The following is an 18570-nucleotide window of genomic DNA, read 5'->3' as shown; positions in this document are numbered from 1 at the left end:
GATGAATGCTCAGGCCATACTTGGCACCACAGTAGCCTCTTTGCACAGATTATGTCATGCAATCCTTGTGCCATCCCATAACCTGGGAATCGTCACCCTGCATCTCACAGATGGGGAATCCGAGGCCAGCGCTGATGCTGTTCTCTCTCGCCAGCCTTCATTCACCCAGTTCTTCCAGGACAGGGACTGGAAAGAGCAGCTGCGTGGGATCCCATAGCCAGGGCTCCCCTCCCAGCTCTACCACAAACCAGCCGTGGGGCCTTATGTATAGAAGGGTGCTGGTGTCCTCATCTATAAAGTGAATGAGACCAGGCATCAGATAAGCTTGAAAAGGTACTACTCAGGCCTTCAAATCTTCAAGTCAGCCTGGGAAACATGCAGCAGCCGCACCCCACAACTGCCCCCCCCCATAATTGAGCCTGCAGCTGAAAAGAACTGGACATTGGCTCCATTTGGATCCATTTATTGACAAATCGAATGAAAAAAAATCATATAAAAGGATATAAGACCATAAATGTGGTTAACAGTTGGGGTGGGTGGAGGAGGGCAGTTGGGATGTGGGTACAGCACTGGGAGGAAGCTGGACATACCATTAGAGGGAGGCGGAGAGAAGGGGGGAGAAAAGGGGAAGGAGGAGGAAAGAAGGTGTCTGCTGACAGTCCCACAGTTCACCTTTCAGGTTCTCGGCTGTCACTCAGTCATTCTCTCCTGGATAGAATTAACAGCTGGAGATGGTTTAAGGGCAAGATTGAAGCAGTTTGTCTACAAGAACTGAGAGATGGGGATTGGGATAGGATTCTGAGGGATCCTCTCCCTTAAACCTGTCACCAGAAACCTGTTTAGGGTGAACTGAGAGTTAATCTTGGTCCCAACTCAGCCACCAAGGACCAGCTATGTGACTTTGGGCACGTCACTTCCCCTCTGGGCCTCTTTCCTTGGCTGTAAAACAAGCAAACTGGTGTCGATGGTGGGTTCCACTCTGGTTGTAGCAATGCCAAGTGCTTTGGCAACCTGAGCTGGGCCAGGAGTCTGGTTCAGCTTTGGAAAAATAAAACTACTTCAAGGCCCTGCCAGAGTGACACAGTGCTGGCCTTCACCTGGAAACTACAGTCCACAGAAACAGCAGCCACTCTGAGGGTTAGCGTTAAATGCACACACCTATGAGAAATTCACTGTCCCTATAAGATGATCTTTGCAGAAAGTGGCTGTGAGAAAGCTGGGTTTTGCTCTACAAAGGCGGCAGGTGCAGGACATACGGGACGATCCAACCAAAGCAATCACACACTGTGCAGGGTCTGGGGATACAGGGTACAGTAGACATGGGAGGAGAGGGCTGTGGCTTTGGGGCAGAGTTGGAAAGTAGAGCCGTGCCAGCACCTCCCCATGTGCCAGACTGCTCATTTCAGACGCCCTGCCCCCTTGAAACAGAGGCCTGGGCCCCTTGGTCTAGTTGAAGTAGCTTGTCAGGTAGAGATGCCACACTGGGCATCGAGATCCTTGATTCCTGTATGGTTGACGCCATTGAAGAGGGGGTGGGTTGTCTTCATTGGCTGGAGCCGACTGAGGTAGGCTGTCTCCCCTTGCCCTTCCCCTGCTGACAAGCGGGATGCTCTATGTGGCCGTCCATACTCCTACCCCAGCTCTGAGCCGTGGGCCCAGAACTGCCAGCCCCTCCTCGGCAGCTGGGCGGGCCGAGACTGGCCAGAGGAAGGTGGCCGTGAGACTGGGAATGGGTTGCCTCTCCACAGCCCTCACGGATTTGGATCAGCTGTGACAGCTTGACGGGAAGAGGATCCCCAAATGAACAGTTCAGGAGAAGAGTCCATATTCGAATTTCTGTTTGATAGGGGAATGTGGTTCTGATTTTGAGGCCCAGAGCAACACCTTTTGACGTTAGGACAGGCAGAAGTAAAATTCTGGGGGACACGTATGCCTGTACACGTGTGACAGGACGATGGGGATATCCGGGGGAAAAACAATGAGCCTGGCCTACCTTCATAAGAGGACTTTCTGCCCCTGGGGTAAAACTGCCAGAGGCCCATATCTCACAGCCTTTGACAGACTCTCCCAATATCCCAAACTGGGGATGTTTCCACAGGGATGCTGATCCCCAGTTCAAGGCAATTCAGCAAAGCTTTGTGAATTAACTTCTCCACGAAAGGCACAACCGAGGCCCCCCAGGGGGCTACGAGACCACTTCTTGGGGCTGGGGGAGGCCTAGCAGCAAAAGCCCAGGACCTTGGAGTGGGGCCTCTCCCAGTGCCCCAGTCATTGCTCCAAGACCTTGAAGGACAGGGGTGTGCCACTCTTGGCAAAGGCCTTCATCAGACTGCTGGGATAGATGCACCCAAGCTTCTCTGGAGTCGGGAAGCCCCAGACCCTGTAGAGAGACAAGCTCAGCCGGTCCCCGATATAGAAGGGGCCCACCCATTTGGCACTGCTGCCATTCCTAGGAAGTGACAGCAAGAGGACCTGGTCGCCCACATTCCATTCCTTCTCCTGACTCTCCCGCTTGAAACGCCTATTCTCCGCCTTTTCACTAGCCTTGTCGGCCACCCGCCAGTGTAGCTCCAGCAGCTCCCCAATGAGCTGCAGCAAGAAGACATCCATCTTGAGCCCTTCGATATTGGCACTGCTCATCTCCCACCACAGGGGCTCGCTCAGCCTCACCTCGTCCCCCGTCAGGATCTGGACGGGTGTGGCCTGGGTGGAGGAGGCCCTGAAGGCCAGGTGCAGCAAGGGCAGAGAGGTGGCCCACTTCTTGCCGTGCAGGAAGATGAACTCCTTGAGGGCCCTCTTGAATTCCCAGTAGGCGTCTGAGCTGGTCAGGCAGGGGAACTGGAGGTCTCTGCTCAGGGAGGCTGCCTGGGCTCCCAGGGCCAGCCCACAGCTCACCAGGACATGCCGAGCAAACTGGGGGCCCTGGGCAGCCTCCAGCCTCACGGGAACGCCCCACCTGGCAAACACGTGCTGAAGCAGCACCTGGGCCACTGCTGTGTGCGTGTAGGGCTTCAGCGGAAACGCCTCCACCCATCTGGTGTTGGGGTCAGCCACAATCAGCACGTGCTTGTGACCCTCCTCACTTATGGTGACCGGGCCCACCACCTCAATCTGCAGGTTGGACCAGGGAGCGGTGGACCTGAGGGGCCACACGGACTCAATCACCTTCAACTCGCTGCCTATGAGATTCCGGGGGATGCAAAACAGGCAGCTCCGGCAGTAGTCCCTCACATGCTCCTGCATCCCGGGCCACCACCCCAGCAGACGCAACTTCTTGTAGGTCTCCTCGGGCCTCTGGTGGGCGCCCAGGGGAAGGTCATGCACAGAGAAAATCAGGTCCCTCCGGAGCTGCCTCGGGACTACCCAGACCTTGGGCCTCTTATCCCCCTTGAACATAAGCAGGCCGCTCTCCTTGTCGAGGCTGAGTGAGTTAAAGACGGAACTGAAGGGAGAGGAGCTAGACAATTTCTGCCCAGCCTGCAGCTTGGCCACGATATCGGCTAGAGTGCTGTCGCTCAGCTGTAACGCCAGCAAGTCGGGCCTCTTGCCCATGGTGTGGGGTGACACTACAGGGGTCGGCACATCCTTTGGCAAGTTCCACCACTCCCCGCCCCCCTGTGCACCCTGCTTGGCCAGGGTGTCCACTGTCACAGCAAACAGGGAGCCCCGGTAGGAGGTTCGGTAGATGAACGGAAGGGACGAGAGGCCAGAGGTGAGCGAGATGATGTAGGAGAGCAGGCTTGGGTGAGGTAGCGGGGCCCCGTCCGAGGAGAGGAAGCCTCGAGCCCTCCACAGGGGCAGGAGCTCCCAGAGGAGGCTGAAGATCCAGTTGCAATGCGTGAGGAAAACCACGGGGAGGTGGGACTGGCCGAAGCGCTCCAGGCCACAGGCCACGGCCGCCAGGTGCGCATAGGTTGGTGTGTAAGGGGAGCAAGAGAAGGAAAGGGAGACAGGGGCGCTGGTGGGAGACAGGACATAGAGACCAAAGCCAGCACACCACTCGTCCTCGCGGTAAAAGCAATAGCCCGACATGTGGATGCAGACAAAAGTGGACAGGTCGGAAAAAGGAGGCAGAACCTGGAAAAAGCGAGGCATCGAGGACGCGGGTGTCAGCAGTCGGTTTTCTCCCAGCAGGCCCTGGAGAAGGGTCAGTTCCAGGGCCCTCTTGCCTTTGTCCTGTACCAAGAGGGACCATCGGATCAACCATGCTTTGGAAACCCTGCGGCCCTCTGGTGCCTCAGGGTCCACGGTGGCCCGGGAGGCGTAGGAAAGGTCCAGGACCACTGGGGTGTCTCCAATGCAGCGGGAAAAATGTTTGAGGGCCCAGGCCACCGCGTAGGGGCTGTCGCCCCCTGACTGGGGGCCCTCACTCTCCTCATCGGGAAGGAGGGGTTTCGAGGTATAGGCTACGGGGTGCTTCCTCCCTGAGTGCTCCTGATAGACAACGGCTGTTAGGGCCACTTGGCTCACTGTCACCTCCAGGCGGAAGGGCAGCTGAGTGTTGGGGGCTGTCAGGCAGAGAGCAGACACCAGGGCTCGCTTCAGAGCCAGGAAGGCCTTCTCATGCTCCCAGTCCCACTGCCAGTCCGGCTTCTGCTTGAGGAGGTTGTGCAGGGGGCCCATGAGAGCTTCATAGTCAGGGATGACATCCTGGTGGGAGTCCATGAACCCCACGAAGAAGGAGAGTGCAGTGAAGTTGCTGGGGATGGTCAGCTGGGCCAGGTGGGCAAGAACCTGTTGGCAGGGAGCCTTCTCGTCCCAGGGGATGCCCAGGTAGGGAGATGCTGGTGCCGGCAGGAGATCGATGTCGAGGGCACCGTCGGGAGGGTCGTGGAGGCTGAGGCACCGGAGGATTTCCTCTGAAAGGGAAGGGCACTCGGCCCTGAACACTGACGCCAGTGAGGAGTCCAGGGCATCTTCTTCAGGCGGCTCCTGCGTTCCCTGCCCCTCCCTCTGCTCATCGTCCTGCCTCTCCTCCTTCTCCTCCCGGACCTCTTCCATATTCCGCAGACCCTCCAGAGGTGTAGGGCCAGCACCATCACTCGGCTCAGAGGCGCTGGCCGAGCTGGGAGGAAGTGTCTTCCACACCTTCAGGAAGTTGCCGATGTCGGTGTCTAGCCTACACCGGAAAGCAGAGTGGGGGGGCTCAGGGGCCTGATGGAGGAGGGAGGGGCACCCGAGGGGAAAACCACATTTGCGGAACCTCACCCCATTGCTCAGTGCCCCTGAGGCTGGGCCCAGCGCCAGGGCCTCCCCCACGACCCTGCCCACAGGTACCTCCTCTCCCTCCAGCACGTGCCAGGCCTCCATACTGGAGATTCATCAGTATTTGAAGCCCCGTCCAATCAAAACCCCATTGACCAAGTGACATTTTCAACTAGTTCTAAGCCAATGATTTGGTAAGTGTGAGATGCCTGGCACTTCCAACCTGCCTCTAGGATGGCAAGCCAGGAGGAGGTCAAGAGGGAAGGAGACCTGACAAGGGACTTGAGAAGGAGCACAGCAGACAAACCTCCCCCACGGCACGTTTTCTCGAACCAGGGAAATAAGACTGAGGGACCCGGCCCAGGAAGCAATGCCCTGTCCAGGAGGTCCTGACCACCATCCCCTGCTGGGAACTAGGAGGAGGTGGGCAGTAAGGTAGCTCAGGGAGAGCGCATGCCAGAGCATCTGAGTTACTGCAACCCTGGTCCACGATATGTATATGTCTAACTCAGGTTGTGAGAATCCAAGGAGACAATAAATACAGATAAAATTCAGCAGTATGTACTCTAGCACAGCTCCCCTTGTCCACAAGGAAGCGAGAGTGAGGCTGTCTGCTGTAACACTGCTGCCAATAGCATAATACGGAAAATGTCAAATGGCCCTCAATAAGAGATTCGAGAAATCCGTTGGGTACTTCTAGAATGTAATACCACACAGCCATTGAAGTGAGCCAAATGAATTAACATGGCATATATCTGCGGGGAAAAACTATAAAATGTTGAGTACAAATGCCAACTGTGGAAAGATGCACACGTGTAAAACTGCAAAACCATACTGTAAGTGGCTTACGGATGCATTGATATGTGGTAGAAGTTGGGGCGCCTGGGTAGCTCAGTCAGTTGAGCGTCTGACTCTTGGTTTCGGCTCAGGTCATGATCTCACGGTTCATGGGATCCAGCCCCGCGTCAGGCTCTGTGCAGAGCCTGCTTAAAATTCCCTCTCTCCCTCTAGCTCTCCCTCCCCTACTCATGAGCATTCTCTCTCTCTCTCTCAAAAATAAATAAACATTTTTTAAAAATATGTTGTAAAAGCGTATATCTTAAAAATCGAATCACTCTGCTCATTGTTAAGCACTAGACAAATGTTGGCTAGCACTGAAAACAAGTTTCTGGTCATTCCCAAGAGGAACTGGGAGGTGGTGGAGGCCTGGCCCATTACCTGTTTGGCTTCTTCAGAAATTCATCCAGGGTGGGGCCATCACGGCCCAGGGGGTCATCCGGCACCATGAAGAGATTCCCCGCAAAGGTGAAGGGCAGTAGGCTGGACCCGGGAGAGAGGAGACATGGTCATAGAGGAGCCCTTGATTCATACGGTCTATTTACTGCCCCCCGGGTGTCTGAACAGGAATTGAGACCCACATTTGGTGAGCACAGCCCTAAGCCCCTCTCTCAGACCCAGCACCCCCTGCCAGGGGCTGCCTCATATCCACAGGGAAGGATCGGCTCAAGTCCCTGGGATCACCTCACCGATCTTTGACCATCAGTTTCTTGGAATTATTCATCAGGATGTGGAGCTGTTCGTTGGTGACAATGATGCCGTCTGTCTCCTCTGCCAGCTTTACCATGAACCTGCAGGGAGAGGGGGTGCTGCTAGCCACCCAGAAACCCTCACTTCCCAGGTCTTTGGGGAAAGTGAACTTGCAGTTTCACATTGAGATATGTTGAACAAAAATGCTGCCGTTGGTGGTCGGGGAGCCAGGGCTCAGGAGCCCATCCCCTCGTCCGTCTGTGCAGCCATCCGGGATCACCACTAGCCCCTGGGAGGGTGAACGCGGGGGCACACCCCCAGCTGTGGATACAAACATACACGCCTGTCTAACACACAGGTTTCACATACACATGCACAGACACGCACACTGAAACCTGCACACTTGCCCACATTCACACATGCATGTTTACTAGTTCAGTTTCCACATCTGTGAAATGGACATAAAATACCTACCCTATGTTGCTGTAAGGGTTAAACTGAATGAGACAAACAGTACGTTGAAGTGCCTACCTTGGTGCCTGCCACACAGCATGCACACAAATATCCCATTACTATTCTTTACCAAGGCACAACATTCCCATACATGCCAAGATGTACGTACATACATCCATAGGTACTTATACACACTACATGCATACACCTGTATGTATGCGTGTATGTGTATACATATAAAACATACATAAAATCACATACCTGAGTAAACAAATCCATTTTTCCAAGGATCACCTCTCCTTGAAAGAGGGCTGTGACCAGGAAAGAAAGCAAAGGCCACCTACTTCTCGGCATTCCCCGAAGGTTGCCAGGCTGGCGGCCCCAAGCATGCTATTCCGCAAGTGCCCAGCAGGGGACCTTGGCAGAAACGCCATCTTCCCTCAAACCCAGACCCAAATTAGAGGCCCGTAAAGACCTTACCAGGGGACCATGCTCTGGAAGGAGGGATGCCTGAGCTGCCATGCCTGGCCGTTCCCAAGCTGAATGGATGCCAGGTCTTGAGAAGAGTGAGGAGGAACAGAACTTCTCCCTGGCCAGCGTAGGAGGTGCCTAAGTGCAGCCAAGACCTGGCACGGACTCCAGCCTGGGACCAGTGACTAGGGCAGGGCCTTCCCTGTCCCACCAGAGGCAGCATCATAGGCTCCCCCTGTGCATACCGGTCCTGCAGCCATGCTGGGGACTGGGTGCTTGGGACTGACAAGTAGGGAAGCAGGGAGGCACTGGCGCTTTAGCGAGGAGACAAGGCCAGTCTAACTCCATTTCCAGAGCCCTCCCAGGGCTCCAACCACATACAGCCACACACATACCTCCTCTCAGTGCCAGGGTGGGGGGGAGGAAAAAACGGAAGCAGTTCCTGGAGACATGAACTTTAGCCCAAACTGAGGCCCCAAATCAGTCACTTGGGCAAGCAGCTCCCTGGAAGCACCAGGAGTCACCTGGGCTGGTCCTATCCAAAGTAGCGGGTCTCAGCCCATATGTCAGAAAGCCTTTTGACTGAGGGAATGGAGCTGGAGAGTCCCAAAGTCAGGAATCCCCCTTGGCCTTGGGTAGAGCTGATCCTGGAGCCCTCTCCTCACTGTGTCCCTCCCTCTGCCTACAGAGGGCCTGTGCAGCGAACCATCCTCTATGACATGACCCTCTGACACGTTGGCCTCCATCTCCCCAGAGCAGGTGAGGCTGGACTCCACCTGACATACCAGCCCAGCCCCTGGAACCCTCCAGAAAGAAGGCCTGGGACTGGCACACCTATAGTCGTAGGTGGTGATCTTCTTGCCATTCTCGAGCTGGGAGGGGGTGATTGAAAGCATCTTGAGGGAGTGCAGCTTCGTCAGGAAGTGGCTCTCTGGAGGCGAAAGACAGAAGACAGTTATGCTCAGAGGAAGGGCTAAGGGGAAGAGGCCATGGTAGGGGCAGAGAGGCAGGGAAAAGAGAAGCTTGGTGGCACTGCAGGGGCCAGGGCCAGAGACGGGCAGCGTACAGCTCACCTCTCACCCTCCGGTTCTTCTTCAGCTGCCAGGTGGGTACAAACACAGTGACCTCTCGGTGTCCGCGGTTCCAGAAATACTGCACAGCCATGGCAATGCCTCGGCAGGAGAAGAAGTGCTGGAGGCCATGCCTGTGGGGGAGGTGGGAAGTGAGGCAGCAGCTTCTCCTGAAGAAGGGCCCTGCCTCTCTGCCGCTCCCGCAGAGCCGGCCAGGGCAGCACAGCAGACCATGCGCCTGCGTCAGCAACCGGCAGTGCCCTTCTCCCCTTCCTCCTTCATCAAACATTCTGTGAGCACCTCCTGGGCTCACTCCCCTACTCTGTGTGTGCGTGTGTGCACCTGTGGTGGTGGCGGAGCTATGTGCGTGTGATCACCTGTGTGCACGTGTGTGTGAATGCGTGTGTGCATGTGTGTGTGCAGGAACCCCCGGGGCAAAAGGAAAAAGAAGGCAACATCTACACCCAAAGAACTTAAGTCAGGGCTGAAAGCAAACAAACATTCATTCCACGCACAGTGGGCTGGGAGTGTGCTCGGCACAGATAACTACTGTCCTGTGTGGGCAAATCCAGTGGTCTCGCACACATCTACGCTAGCACGTACAGTGACAGCAGGACAGTCTCTAAGGAGTGATTGGGACAGCCCGGAAAAGCCACATAAAGGACACCTGGGCTGGGCCTTAAGCTTCGGGCTAAACACTGACAGCTGGCCTGGGGTTGACAGACACCATGCTATGTGAGACAGGTGGGCTGCAGCGGGAAGAGCATGGGCCTTGGCAGTGGATAGATCTGAACCCAAAGGCCAGCCAGGCCCCTACGAGGCTCTGGAATCTTGGGCCAATGCCTTACCTCTGTGAGCCTGTTTCTGCTTCGATCAAAGAAGGAGAAAGAAAACCTCTCTTTGCAGGACCATCTTCACGACGCTGTGCACAACACTAGCGTGCCACAGTCTCCCACCATTGCCACTTCCCTCCCACCATTTCACCATCTGAACCAATGGCAACCACATACAGAGGTCAAGAGGGGATGCCCACGCTCTGTCCTCACCCAGGGATGCACCGCTCCAGCTCCCCAGCCTTCCCAGCCCACGCCACGCCTGTGGCTACTCACACCATGGCCACACTGCTGCCATCAATGACCACTCGCCGTAATCCCTGGTTCCCGGGTTCCCCCGACAGGTTCAGCTCGAAGGGTGTATTCAGGGCCTCGTGGTACCTCTGGAAGCTGGTCACTGTGTTGTTTGCCTGTGGGTGACGAGGCGGCTGCCTCGGGGCGCCCTCCCAAGCCCCTAGGAGCCCCTCCATCTGCGGTTGGTGCTGACTACCAGAAGCCAAGGTGCTGCCGGACTGAGGACCCTGCCTTCTGGACTCCCCCTGGCCCTTGCTCCTTGATGAAGGCTGGACCTCGCTCAGGAGTTTGGCTGCATCCAGGCTCGGCCCTGGATCTGTGGGTGTCTTCTGAGCAGCAGGTGTTTTGGGGGCTCTGGAGGCTTTGGAAGCTGCAGGTGCTTTGGGGGCCGCAGATCCTTTGGGGGCCGTAGACCCTGTTTTAGCTGCAGGCCCAGTTTGAGCTTTGGGTGCTTTTGCTGCAAGTGACGTTTTTGTTGCAGGCATTTTCTGAGCTGTGGCAGTTTTGGGAGTTGCAGGTACCATTTGAGCTGCTGATGCCGGTTGACCCACGGCTGCCTTCGGAGCTGCGGGCCCCCCTTGAGCTGCTGTCTTTGTCGGAACCGAAGGCACTTTGAGAGCTGCAGGTTCTGTGGGGACTGCCAGCATCACCTCCGCTGTAGGCACTTTGGGGACTGCAGGCAGCCCCTGATCTGTGGGTGGGGTTTGAGCTGTGGGCACTGCTGCAGCCTCGGGCACTTTGAGAGTTTCAGGCACTGTTTGAGCATCGGGTGTTGACTGAGCCGTCAGCCCCTCGTGAGCCATGGACCCTCCCTGAGCAGTAGGCACACCTTGCCCTGTTGGCGGCGCAGAAGGGCCCTCTTCTGGCCCCTTACAGTCCCACTGCACGCTTCCTTGATCCTCTGGCTTGCTTCCAGCTTGCAGTTGGGGCATAGAGGTCAAGGGGGGCCCTATCTGTGGAAGTCCTGGGCTAGTATTGTCCTTTACACCTGAGCCCCCTGAGACCACCAATAAACTCATGACTTTTTGGGGGGTCTCTGGCCTCGGGCAATTCTGTAGGGTTGCATCTCCTCCTGGTCCCCCATCTGGCCTGCAATCTGGGTTTTCCATGCTGGGCAAAGGAACCAGCTCCTTCTGTTTCCACTCTAGATTTAAGGGCAAAGGATTCTGCCCAGGTAGCTTGAACTGAATGGGGCCCAGGGGCCTCTGCCAGAAGGGAAAACTGAAGCACGCCTGGGACAGGAGCCAGGCCAGGTGGAGAGAGTGCAGTTCATTGATCCTCCAGAAGGTTGCGGCGATAGCCCCTGGCCACAAGGGCCCAAACGCTGGCGCTGGGGTCCAGGCCTTCCACGGCGGGCACACGCTCAGAGCTGACACAGGAGGCTGGAAGGGGCGCTTATCTTCCACTCTCTGGACCTGCCTCTGCGGGGACAGGGCTTGTGTGTGGTTTGCAGAGTCCTGACTGCCGGTGGCTCGCGCCGGCCCTTCCTCTCGAGCACTGTCTGTACTACCTTGGCTGTTGGCATCGACCCTGGAGGGAATCCAAGTTTGTTGGAAAGGTGGTTAGGCAGGGTAAATCCCAAACCACTTCCCTGGGGTGGGGGAACAGGGATAGGGTCAGAAAAACCAAACTGATCTTTCAGAACTTACCGTACCAGCTGGCTGGTTGCTTCCCGCTGTGTGCTGTGGCCTGGGGTGCCCGAGACCAGGGCCCTGGTGGCTCCCAGGCTGGTTAATCTCTTTGAATGTTCTGGGCTCTTGTTCTGGAGACTCCCCACATCCAGGAAGGGCCCAGGCCCGTCTCCTACAGACACCATGGCCGGGCCTTCCTTCTGCTGGTGGGGAGGGCAGATCAGCACCTCCGGGTCAGAGCGGGACTCAGAGGTGCCGATGCGGCCGAGCCACTCGATGATGTCCTCCTTGCCCGCAGCATCCCGCACCAGGCTCAGCAGCAGCTCTTGGACCGCTGGGGGCAGCTGCAGCAGATCCCCTGCATACTGGTCACCACGGATCCAGACCAGGGCCCCAAAGGCCCTGGTCACCTCAGCCTCCCAGATTCCCCGGGGGGTGAGCAGAGCGGCAGGACCCCAGCGCAGCCGCCCCACCAGCTCCTCCAGCCAGTTCTGGGTCATGATGAAAGACTCAGTCAGTCCCCCCACCATCAGGGAGCCGGGGGGGCCAGGCACCAGGTAAGCCAGGGTGCTCCAGCAGAGGCAGTCGAGGAAAAGGCCCTGGGCCCCAAGGAAGGCGCAATGCAGGGCCTGCGGGTAGCGAACTTCTTTCCACAGCTCCGGGCTACACAGGCCCTTCAGGTACTCCTAAAGTCACAGTGGGGAGAGCACAAAGGAAGTCATCCCTTTATGGGCCTGTCAGCTGGCTTGCACCCCACCCCCAGAGCCAGGCGCTCTCTCCGGGGCCTGCCTCCTCACACACTGATTTCTTTCCAGGGAGCTCTCTGACTGAATGAGGGAGGCCTGGGGGAAAAAGGGAAGCACTGAGGCTTGGAGTCGAGGGAACTGGTTCTGGTTCCAAGTGGACTGCAACAGGTTAGGTTAACTGTGGGGAATTTACCTTCTTCTCGGCCTCTGTCTTTTCCCCTGTAAGATGGCAGGGTGAATGACAGTGACATACCCCTAAGGTCCAGTCCTACTCTGGCATTCTAGAACTGTGACATAGCTAGGGGAGGGGAATTGCACACTACTGAGAATCCTCTGCATGCCGGGAACTTACGTGACCTGGGGCAAGTTATTTACCCTTCCGTGTGCCTGGAGTCCTCATCTGTAAAACGGGGATAACAGTTTCCCACCTCATCAGGCTATTATGAAGCGTCATTGAGTTAATAGGAAGGAAGTGCTTAGCCTGGCACGTCTGCCCCAGCCTATTCCCATTTTGCTTGCCCAAGGGCACACAGCTAGAGGGTGATGGGCCAGGACCACAGCCCACATGTGTCTGACTCTGAAACCGGAGCTCCTTCTACCTCCTCAGACTGCAAAGTGACTACAGGGTAATCCTGTGGGATTCTGGCTTAATCCCCCTCCAGAAGGTCTCTAGCACAACCTATGCCTGTAACCATGGTAACTCTGTTGCCAGGAGGGAACAGAGGAGGAGGTAAGTCACTGGGCCAGCATCCAGGAGAGCCCTATAGACACACACAATGGCTGAACCAGAAGGAAGGCCTCTGGCTCTCTGGGCAGACCAAGTCCTCATGTTTACAGGGCTCAAGCACTCGGTCTTCAGCAGTCACTGGGATGGAAGAGGTTGCGTTTCTCCCCGGTATGGCTGAGCTGCGCTGGCAGGACCCCATGAGTTCCAAGGGAGCACGCGCACTCCCTCTTAATCAGTCAACCCATGTCGGTTGTATTTGCCCTCACGTCCCTCCTGTCCCTTCACATCCCCGTGTCTCTGAAAGTCGTCCCTCTGCCTGTTGCCCCCTAGCAGTTCCATTAGGGAATCTCCATCTTAGATCACCAGCAGCTGTTCTGAAGACCCCTCCAGCCCATCTCCTCAGTACCCGGCCATCCTGTTCAGGCCTATGTTTACCTTTTCCCCGGGGACCAGGCCATAGACCTCCAGCCCCTTCCCCAAAGGGCCTAAAATACACCACGGCACTTGGGCCCAGGTCTAACCCCTTTTTGATCAGTCCAAAACCTGACAGACATCCCAAGCCAACCCCTCCCAGCAAGAACCTCAGCTGGTCCCACTGTCTGGCGAGGGTGAATCTGACCAGGTGCAGGATAACTATCAGAGACCTTAACAACCCCCCACCCCAGCACCCTATCTTCCGATTACTTGAAAACAATATGTAGAAATGAAGAGAGGTGTGAGGAAGAAGACTGTGGGTGGTTTCTTTGCCTTTGTGCAAAGAGCTTAAAATATTTATTGTTCCATTAACTGCTCAATATTTTTTAACTAACAGGTATATAAAAACTAAAATCATTTTCCAGATAATAAATGTGAACTAATATTTATTGAATACTTACGGTGTGTCAGGCCCTTTAAACACATGATTTAATTTATTCCTATCTCAGCCCGATAAGGAATTTACTATCATCCCCATTTAAATTTTTTTTTAACATTTATTTATTTTTGAGAGACAGAGCACAAGTGGGGGAGGAGGGGAGAGAATGGGACACAGAATCCGAAGGAGGCTCCAGGCTTCAAGCTATCAGCACCAAGCCGATGAGGGTTCAAACTCAAACCATGAGATCATGACCTGAGCCGAAGTTGGGTGCTTAACCGACTGAGTCACCCAGACACCCCCTATTGTCCCCATTTTAGATGAGCAAGGAAGGGCACATGTCACAGTTTACACAGATTGTAGGCTGGGACACTCAGGCACACTGACTCCACAGTCTGGGGTCCTAACCACAGTGCTGTCTATACCTTACAGCAAAAAAAGGCAAAGAAGCAACAGGCAATTCCATCCAGAAAATACCTGGAGCAATCTTCCTGCTTAAAACCCACCCTGATCTTTTTCCTCCAGAAGGAGAAAAAGGAGAGAAGAGGCAGGAACAAAACAAGCACAAGAAAAGAGTGGTGTATTTGTAAAAATACATTGCCCAGTCGCCACAGATCCTCAGTTAACTTGCAAGTTAAGTAAAAACGGTAACACCAAATAGTTTAATATTGGTCTATACTAGATCAAGGTGTTCTATCATTAACACCTGACTTAGAGTTCTCCCTTTCCCTGAGGCAGTTACCATTCATTGTCCACTTTCCAGAACCACCTCCAAATTACCCTGCAGAATAGTCAAAAGGCTCAGAAAATGGTGGCACCAAGAAACTCTGGAATTGAGAGTGAAGGGGAACATTTAAAAAGGTAGACTGAGGGGCACCCGGGTGGCTCAGTCGGTTAAGTGTCTGACTTTGGCTCAGGTCATTATCTCACGGTTCGTGGGTTCGAGCCCCGCTTTGGGCTCTGTGCTGACAGCTGGCTCAGAGCCTGGAGCCTGTTTCAGATTCTGTGTCTCCTTCTCTTTCCGACCCTCCCCTGGTCACGCTGTCTCTCTCTCTCTCTCTCTCTCTCTCTGAGAAATAAATAAAACATTTTTTAAAAGTTAAAAAATAAATAAATAAATAAATAAAAAGGCAGACCGAGGGACGCCTGGCAGGCTCTGTTGGTAGAGCATGCAGCTGTTGATCTCGGGATTGTGAGTCTGAGCCCCATGCTGGGTATAGATTACTTAAAAATAAAATCTTAAAAAATAGTAATAATTAAACTAAAATAAGTTAATAACAAGGCAGACTGAGGTAAGTTGTTCAAGGAACAGCTCGAGACAGGAGACCCACAAAGGCTGGGAGATTTGTTCTCTTGACAGCGGGAAACAAGGTCCCTGGATGAGAGGTGGGTCACCATACTTGAGGGTGTGAGTACCATACAAAAAACATGAAAGAAAGGAGGAGAGATGAATAATGAAGCCTCCAATGAAAGCTGAATGCCAAGAAACTCATTCTTCCCTTTCAACAATTCAGCAGCCAGACCGTGACCCTCCAGGACAGAGAATAGAGGAATACATTCTGGAAATCTGGCCAGCTGGAGAGCAAAGACCTAAAGATCACCAAACAAGTTTCCTAATAGACAGTGCCCTCAGATCTCTGTATGACCAAGCTCTAAATCAACGAGTGTCAGCCTCAAGCAAGGATTATCATGATAGATGAGGAAAACTTCTATTGTGAAATAAACATACAGAAAACATGCAGAAATGGGTGGGGAATAATTTGAAGGAAGAGAAACTAGGCAGGGAGAAGAAGACTTCAAAAAGTTTACTATTGGGGCGCCTGGGTGGCTCCATCAGTTAAGCCTCCAACTCTTGATCTCAGCTTAGGTCTTGATCTCACGGTCATCATTTCAAGCCTTGCCTTGAGCTCCAGGCTGGGCATGGAGCCTACTTAAAAAAAAAAAAAAAAAGTTTACTACCATTGCTGTCTTAGATAATAGAGAACATTGCATACATTAAACAAGAATACGATGCAAGTTTTGAAAAGAGAATTCAGAGAACATAAGTGACTTTTTAAAAAAAAACAAAACCTTTATTCTTAAGTAATCCCTACACCCAAATGTGGGGCTTGAACCCACAAGGCCAAGAATAAGAGTCACATGCTCCACTGACTGAGCCAGCCAGGCACCCCCAAAAATGACTTTTAGATATTAGAAACATGGTGTCAGGGGCGCCTGGGTGGCTCAATCAGTTAGGTGTCCAACTTCAGCTCGGGTAATGATCTAGCGGCTTGTGGGTTTGAGCCCCGCATTGGGCTCTCTGCTGTCATTGCAGAGCCTGCTTTTTGGATCCTCTCTCTCTCTCTCTGCCCCTCCCCCACTAGGCTAGTGGGAGTGTGAGCACGTGAGTGCACTCTCTCTCAAAAATAAATAAACATATATATATATATATAAACATATATATATATATATAAACATATATATATATATGTGATGGCAGAAATGAAAGACCCAAGAAAAAGTTTGGACGATTAACTTCAGGACCTCTCCAGAAAACAGAGCAAAAAGTCAGAATTGGAGAACAGGAGAAAAAATAAGCAAAAGTACACTGGGCCAGAAAACTTAATGTCTGAATAGGAGTTCCAGAAAGGGAGAACAGAGAAAACTCAAGGAGGAAAGTCATCAACAAAACAGTTCCAGAAAATTGTCTAGATCTGAAGAACATGAGTGTCCAGACAGGTGGGCCCCCAGAGTATGGCAATCACAAACAATGGTGGATGAAGACAGACCAACACGGAGGAGGCTCACTGAGAAACCTCAAAACAGTGGGGAAAACAACAAACTTCCAGAGAGAAAATATTTCACACATAAAGGACCTGGATCTAAAGAGCTTCAGAAGTCCCAAAGCAAGAAATCAATGGCATAATGCCCCCACATTCCTGAAGGAAAATAATTTTACATTTATTTATTTTTTTAATTTTTTTTTGAGAGAGACAGAGAGAGGGTGCAAGTGAGTAAGGGGGCAGACAGAGAGAGAGAAGCAGGGCTCATGTTCACCCGATGCAAAGCTTGTGCGCACCCAAAACGGGGCCCAAGTTTACCAATAATTTTTCATTTATAATTCAATACCAACCAAACGACCAATCAAGCAACCTTCAGCTATGCAATGTAGATATGCAAATATGCATATCATTTTACCTCCTATAAAACCTTCCCCAGGAAGCTGCTGGAGACCATTATCCAGCGAATCAACAAAGGAAACCAAGACAGGAAATTCGATAGAGGAAAAAAGCAAAGACAATCTCCAGGATGACAGTGAAGAGAAATCTCAGAATGTATTTATCGTTCAGCAAATCATCATGGAGCACCTGCTATTGGCTAGGCACTGTTTCAGGGCCACGAGCATCATCAGACATGGGGGAGAGTTCAGACAGGAGGGTAGGACTCAAGAGACAAGTATGTTACTGGCATACTCTTCAGCACTGCACCATCTTTTTTTTCCTTTTTTCTTTTTCTTTTTTTAAGTAGGCTCCACACCCAGCATGGAGCCCAACGTGGGACTTGAACTCACAACCCTCAGATCAAGACCTGAGCTGAGATCAAGAGTTGGAAACTCAACTAAGCCACCCAGGTGCCCTAAGCAATGTACCATCTTTCTGACTTGACGACGTTACTAATTGATGGACGTGTTCCACCAACCCAAGAAAGAGAAAGACATTTGGTCCAGGAAATTAGGCATTTAACAAAGAAAAAAGGCAAAGGGATGCCAAGAATGACAGCAAACCTAAGTCTAGGATGGCAACTGTGCAGTCCTGACTAGACAGAAAGAAGGATGTCTCCAGGAAAAAATCTAGAACTGCAAGGACACCCTGAACCCACAGACTGACCTTCTAGAAAATTGTAGTGAGAGGATACTGAAGTTGTTAGAATTGGCTATAGGTACTAAGGAAAACAAGTAAATTATAAAATAAGGAGTTCTTAACCTCACTGAACTAAAAAGTAAGAAAACATAAGCAGGGTACATGGCAGTGCTCAAATATGCATGATGCACACACAGGCCATAATAATGCAAACAGTAAATACAAGTTTGAGAAAAAAATTGAAATATGACTCTACTGGGAATAAAAGAAGATGGTGATATAAGGGACTAAATCCTCACCTACAATAATAGTGTATAAAACGGTATCTTAAAACTGGGGCACCTGGCTGGCTCAGTCAGAAGAACATGTGACTCTTGATCTCAGGGTTATGAGTTCAAGCCCCACACTGGGTGTAGAGATTATTTTAAAACAAAATCTTAACACTGAGCCTGGAGCCTGATTAAGCTTCCCTCCCTCTCTCCCATTAATCCTCTCCCTCACTTGAATTCTTGGTCTCTCTAAAAATAAAAAATAAAGGGCTCCTGGGTGGCTCAGTCTATTAAGCATCCAACTCTTGATTTTGGCTCGAGTCATGATCTCACAGAGTTGGGCTCTGCGCTGACCATGCAGAGCTTGTTTGGGATTCACTTTCTCCCTCGCTCTCTCTCTTTCTCCTTCTCTCTCTCTCAAAAATAAATAAATAAACATTTAAAATAATAATAATAACAAAACTAAAACTTAAACATAAATAAATAATAAATAAAATATTTTTTAAAAGAGGGGCGCCTGTGTGGCTTAGTCGGTTAAGCGTCCGACTTTCGCTTAGGTCATGATCTCGCGGTTCGTGGGTTCGAGCCCCGCGTCGGGCTCTGTGCTGACTGCCAGCTCAGAGCCTGGAGCCTATTTCAGAGTCTGCGTCTC

At 52.7% G+C, this 18570-nt stretch overlaps 1 protein-coding gene across 2 annotated transcripts in view; it reads right to left on the bottom strand.

The window, feature by feature from the left end:
• Nucleotides 1-447: 447 nt before the first annotated feature.
• Nucleotides 448-18570, bottom strand: part of NYNRIN (NYN domain and retroviral integrase containing) — a 23643-nt gene continuing 5520 nt past the window's right edge. For both annotated transcript variants that reach the window (XM_039254700.1, XM_039254699.1), the window contains exons 3-9: nucleotides 11503-12170; nucleotides 9836-11383; nucleotides 8730-8860; nucleotides 8491-8587; nucleotides 6732-6833; nucleotides 6424-6525; nucleotides 448-5119 (exon numbers count right to left, since the gene is read on the bottom strand). In XM_039254700.1, the coding sequence (XP_039110631.1) occupies nucleotides 2269-5119; nucleotides 6424-6525; nucleotides 6732-6833; nucleotides 8491-8587; nucleotides 8730-8860; nucleotides 9836-11383; nucleotides 11503-12170 (5499 nt within the window). In that variant the 3' untranslated portion in view covers nucleotides 448-2268. The remainder of the gene's footprint in view (nucleotides 5120-6423; nucleotides 6526-6731; nucleotides 6834-8490; nucleotides 8588-8729; nucleotides 8861-9835; nucleotides 11384-11502; nucleotides 12171-18570) is intronic.

The sequence above is a fragment of the Hyaena hyaena genome, unplaced genomic scaffold, assembly GCF_003009895.1.
Source record: "Hyaena hyaena isolate Hyena2069 unplaced genomic scaffold, ASM300989v1 scaffold_497, whole genome shotgun sequence".
Lineage (NCBI taxonomy): Eukaryota > Metazoa > Chordata > Mammalia > Carnivora > Hyaenidae > Hyaena > Hyaena hyaena.
Note: the sequence above shows the minus strand (reverse complement) of the source record. Positions and strands in the feature narration are given on the sequence as shown.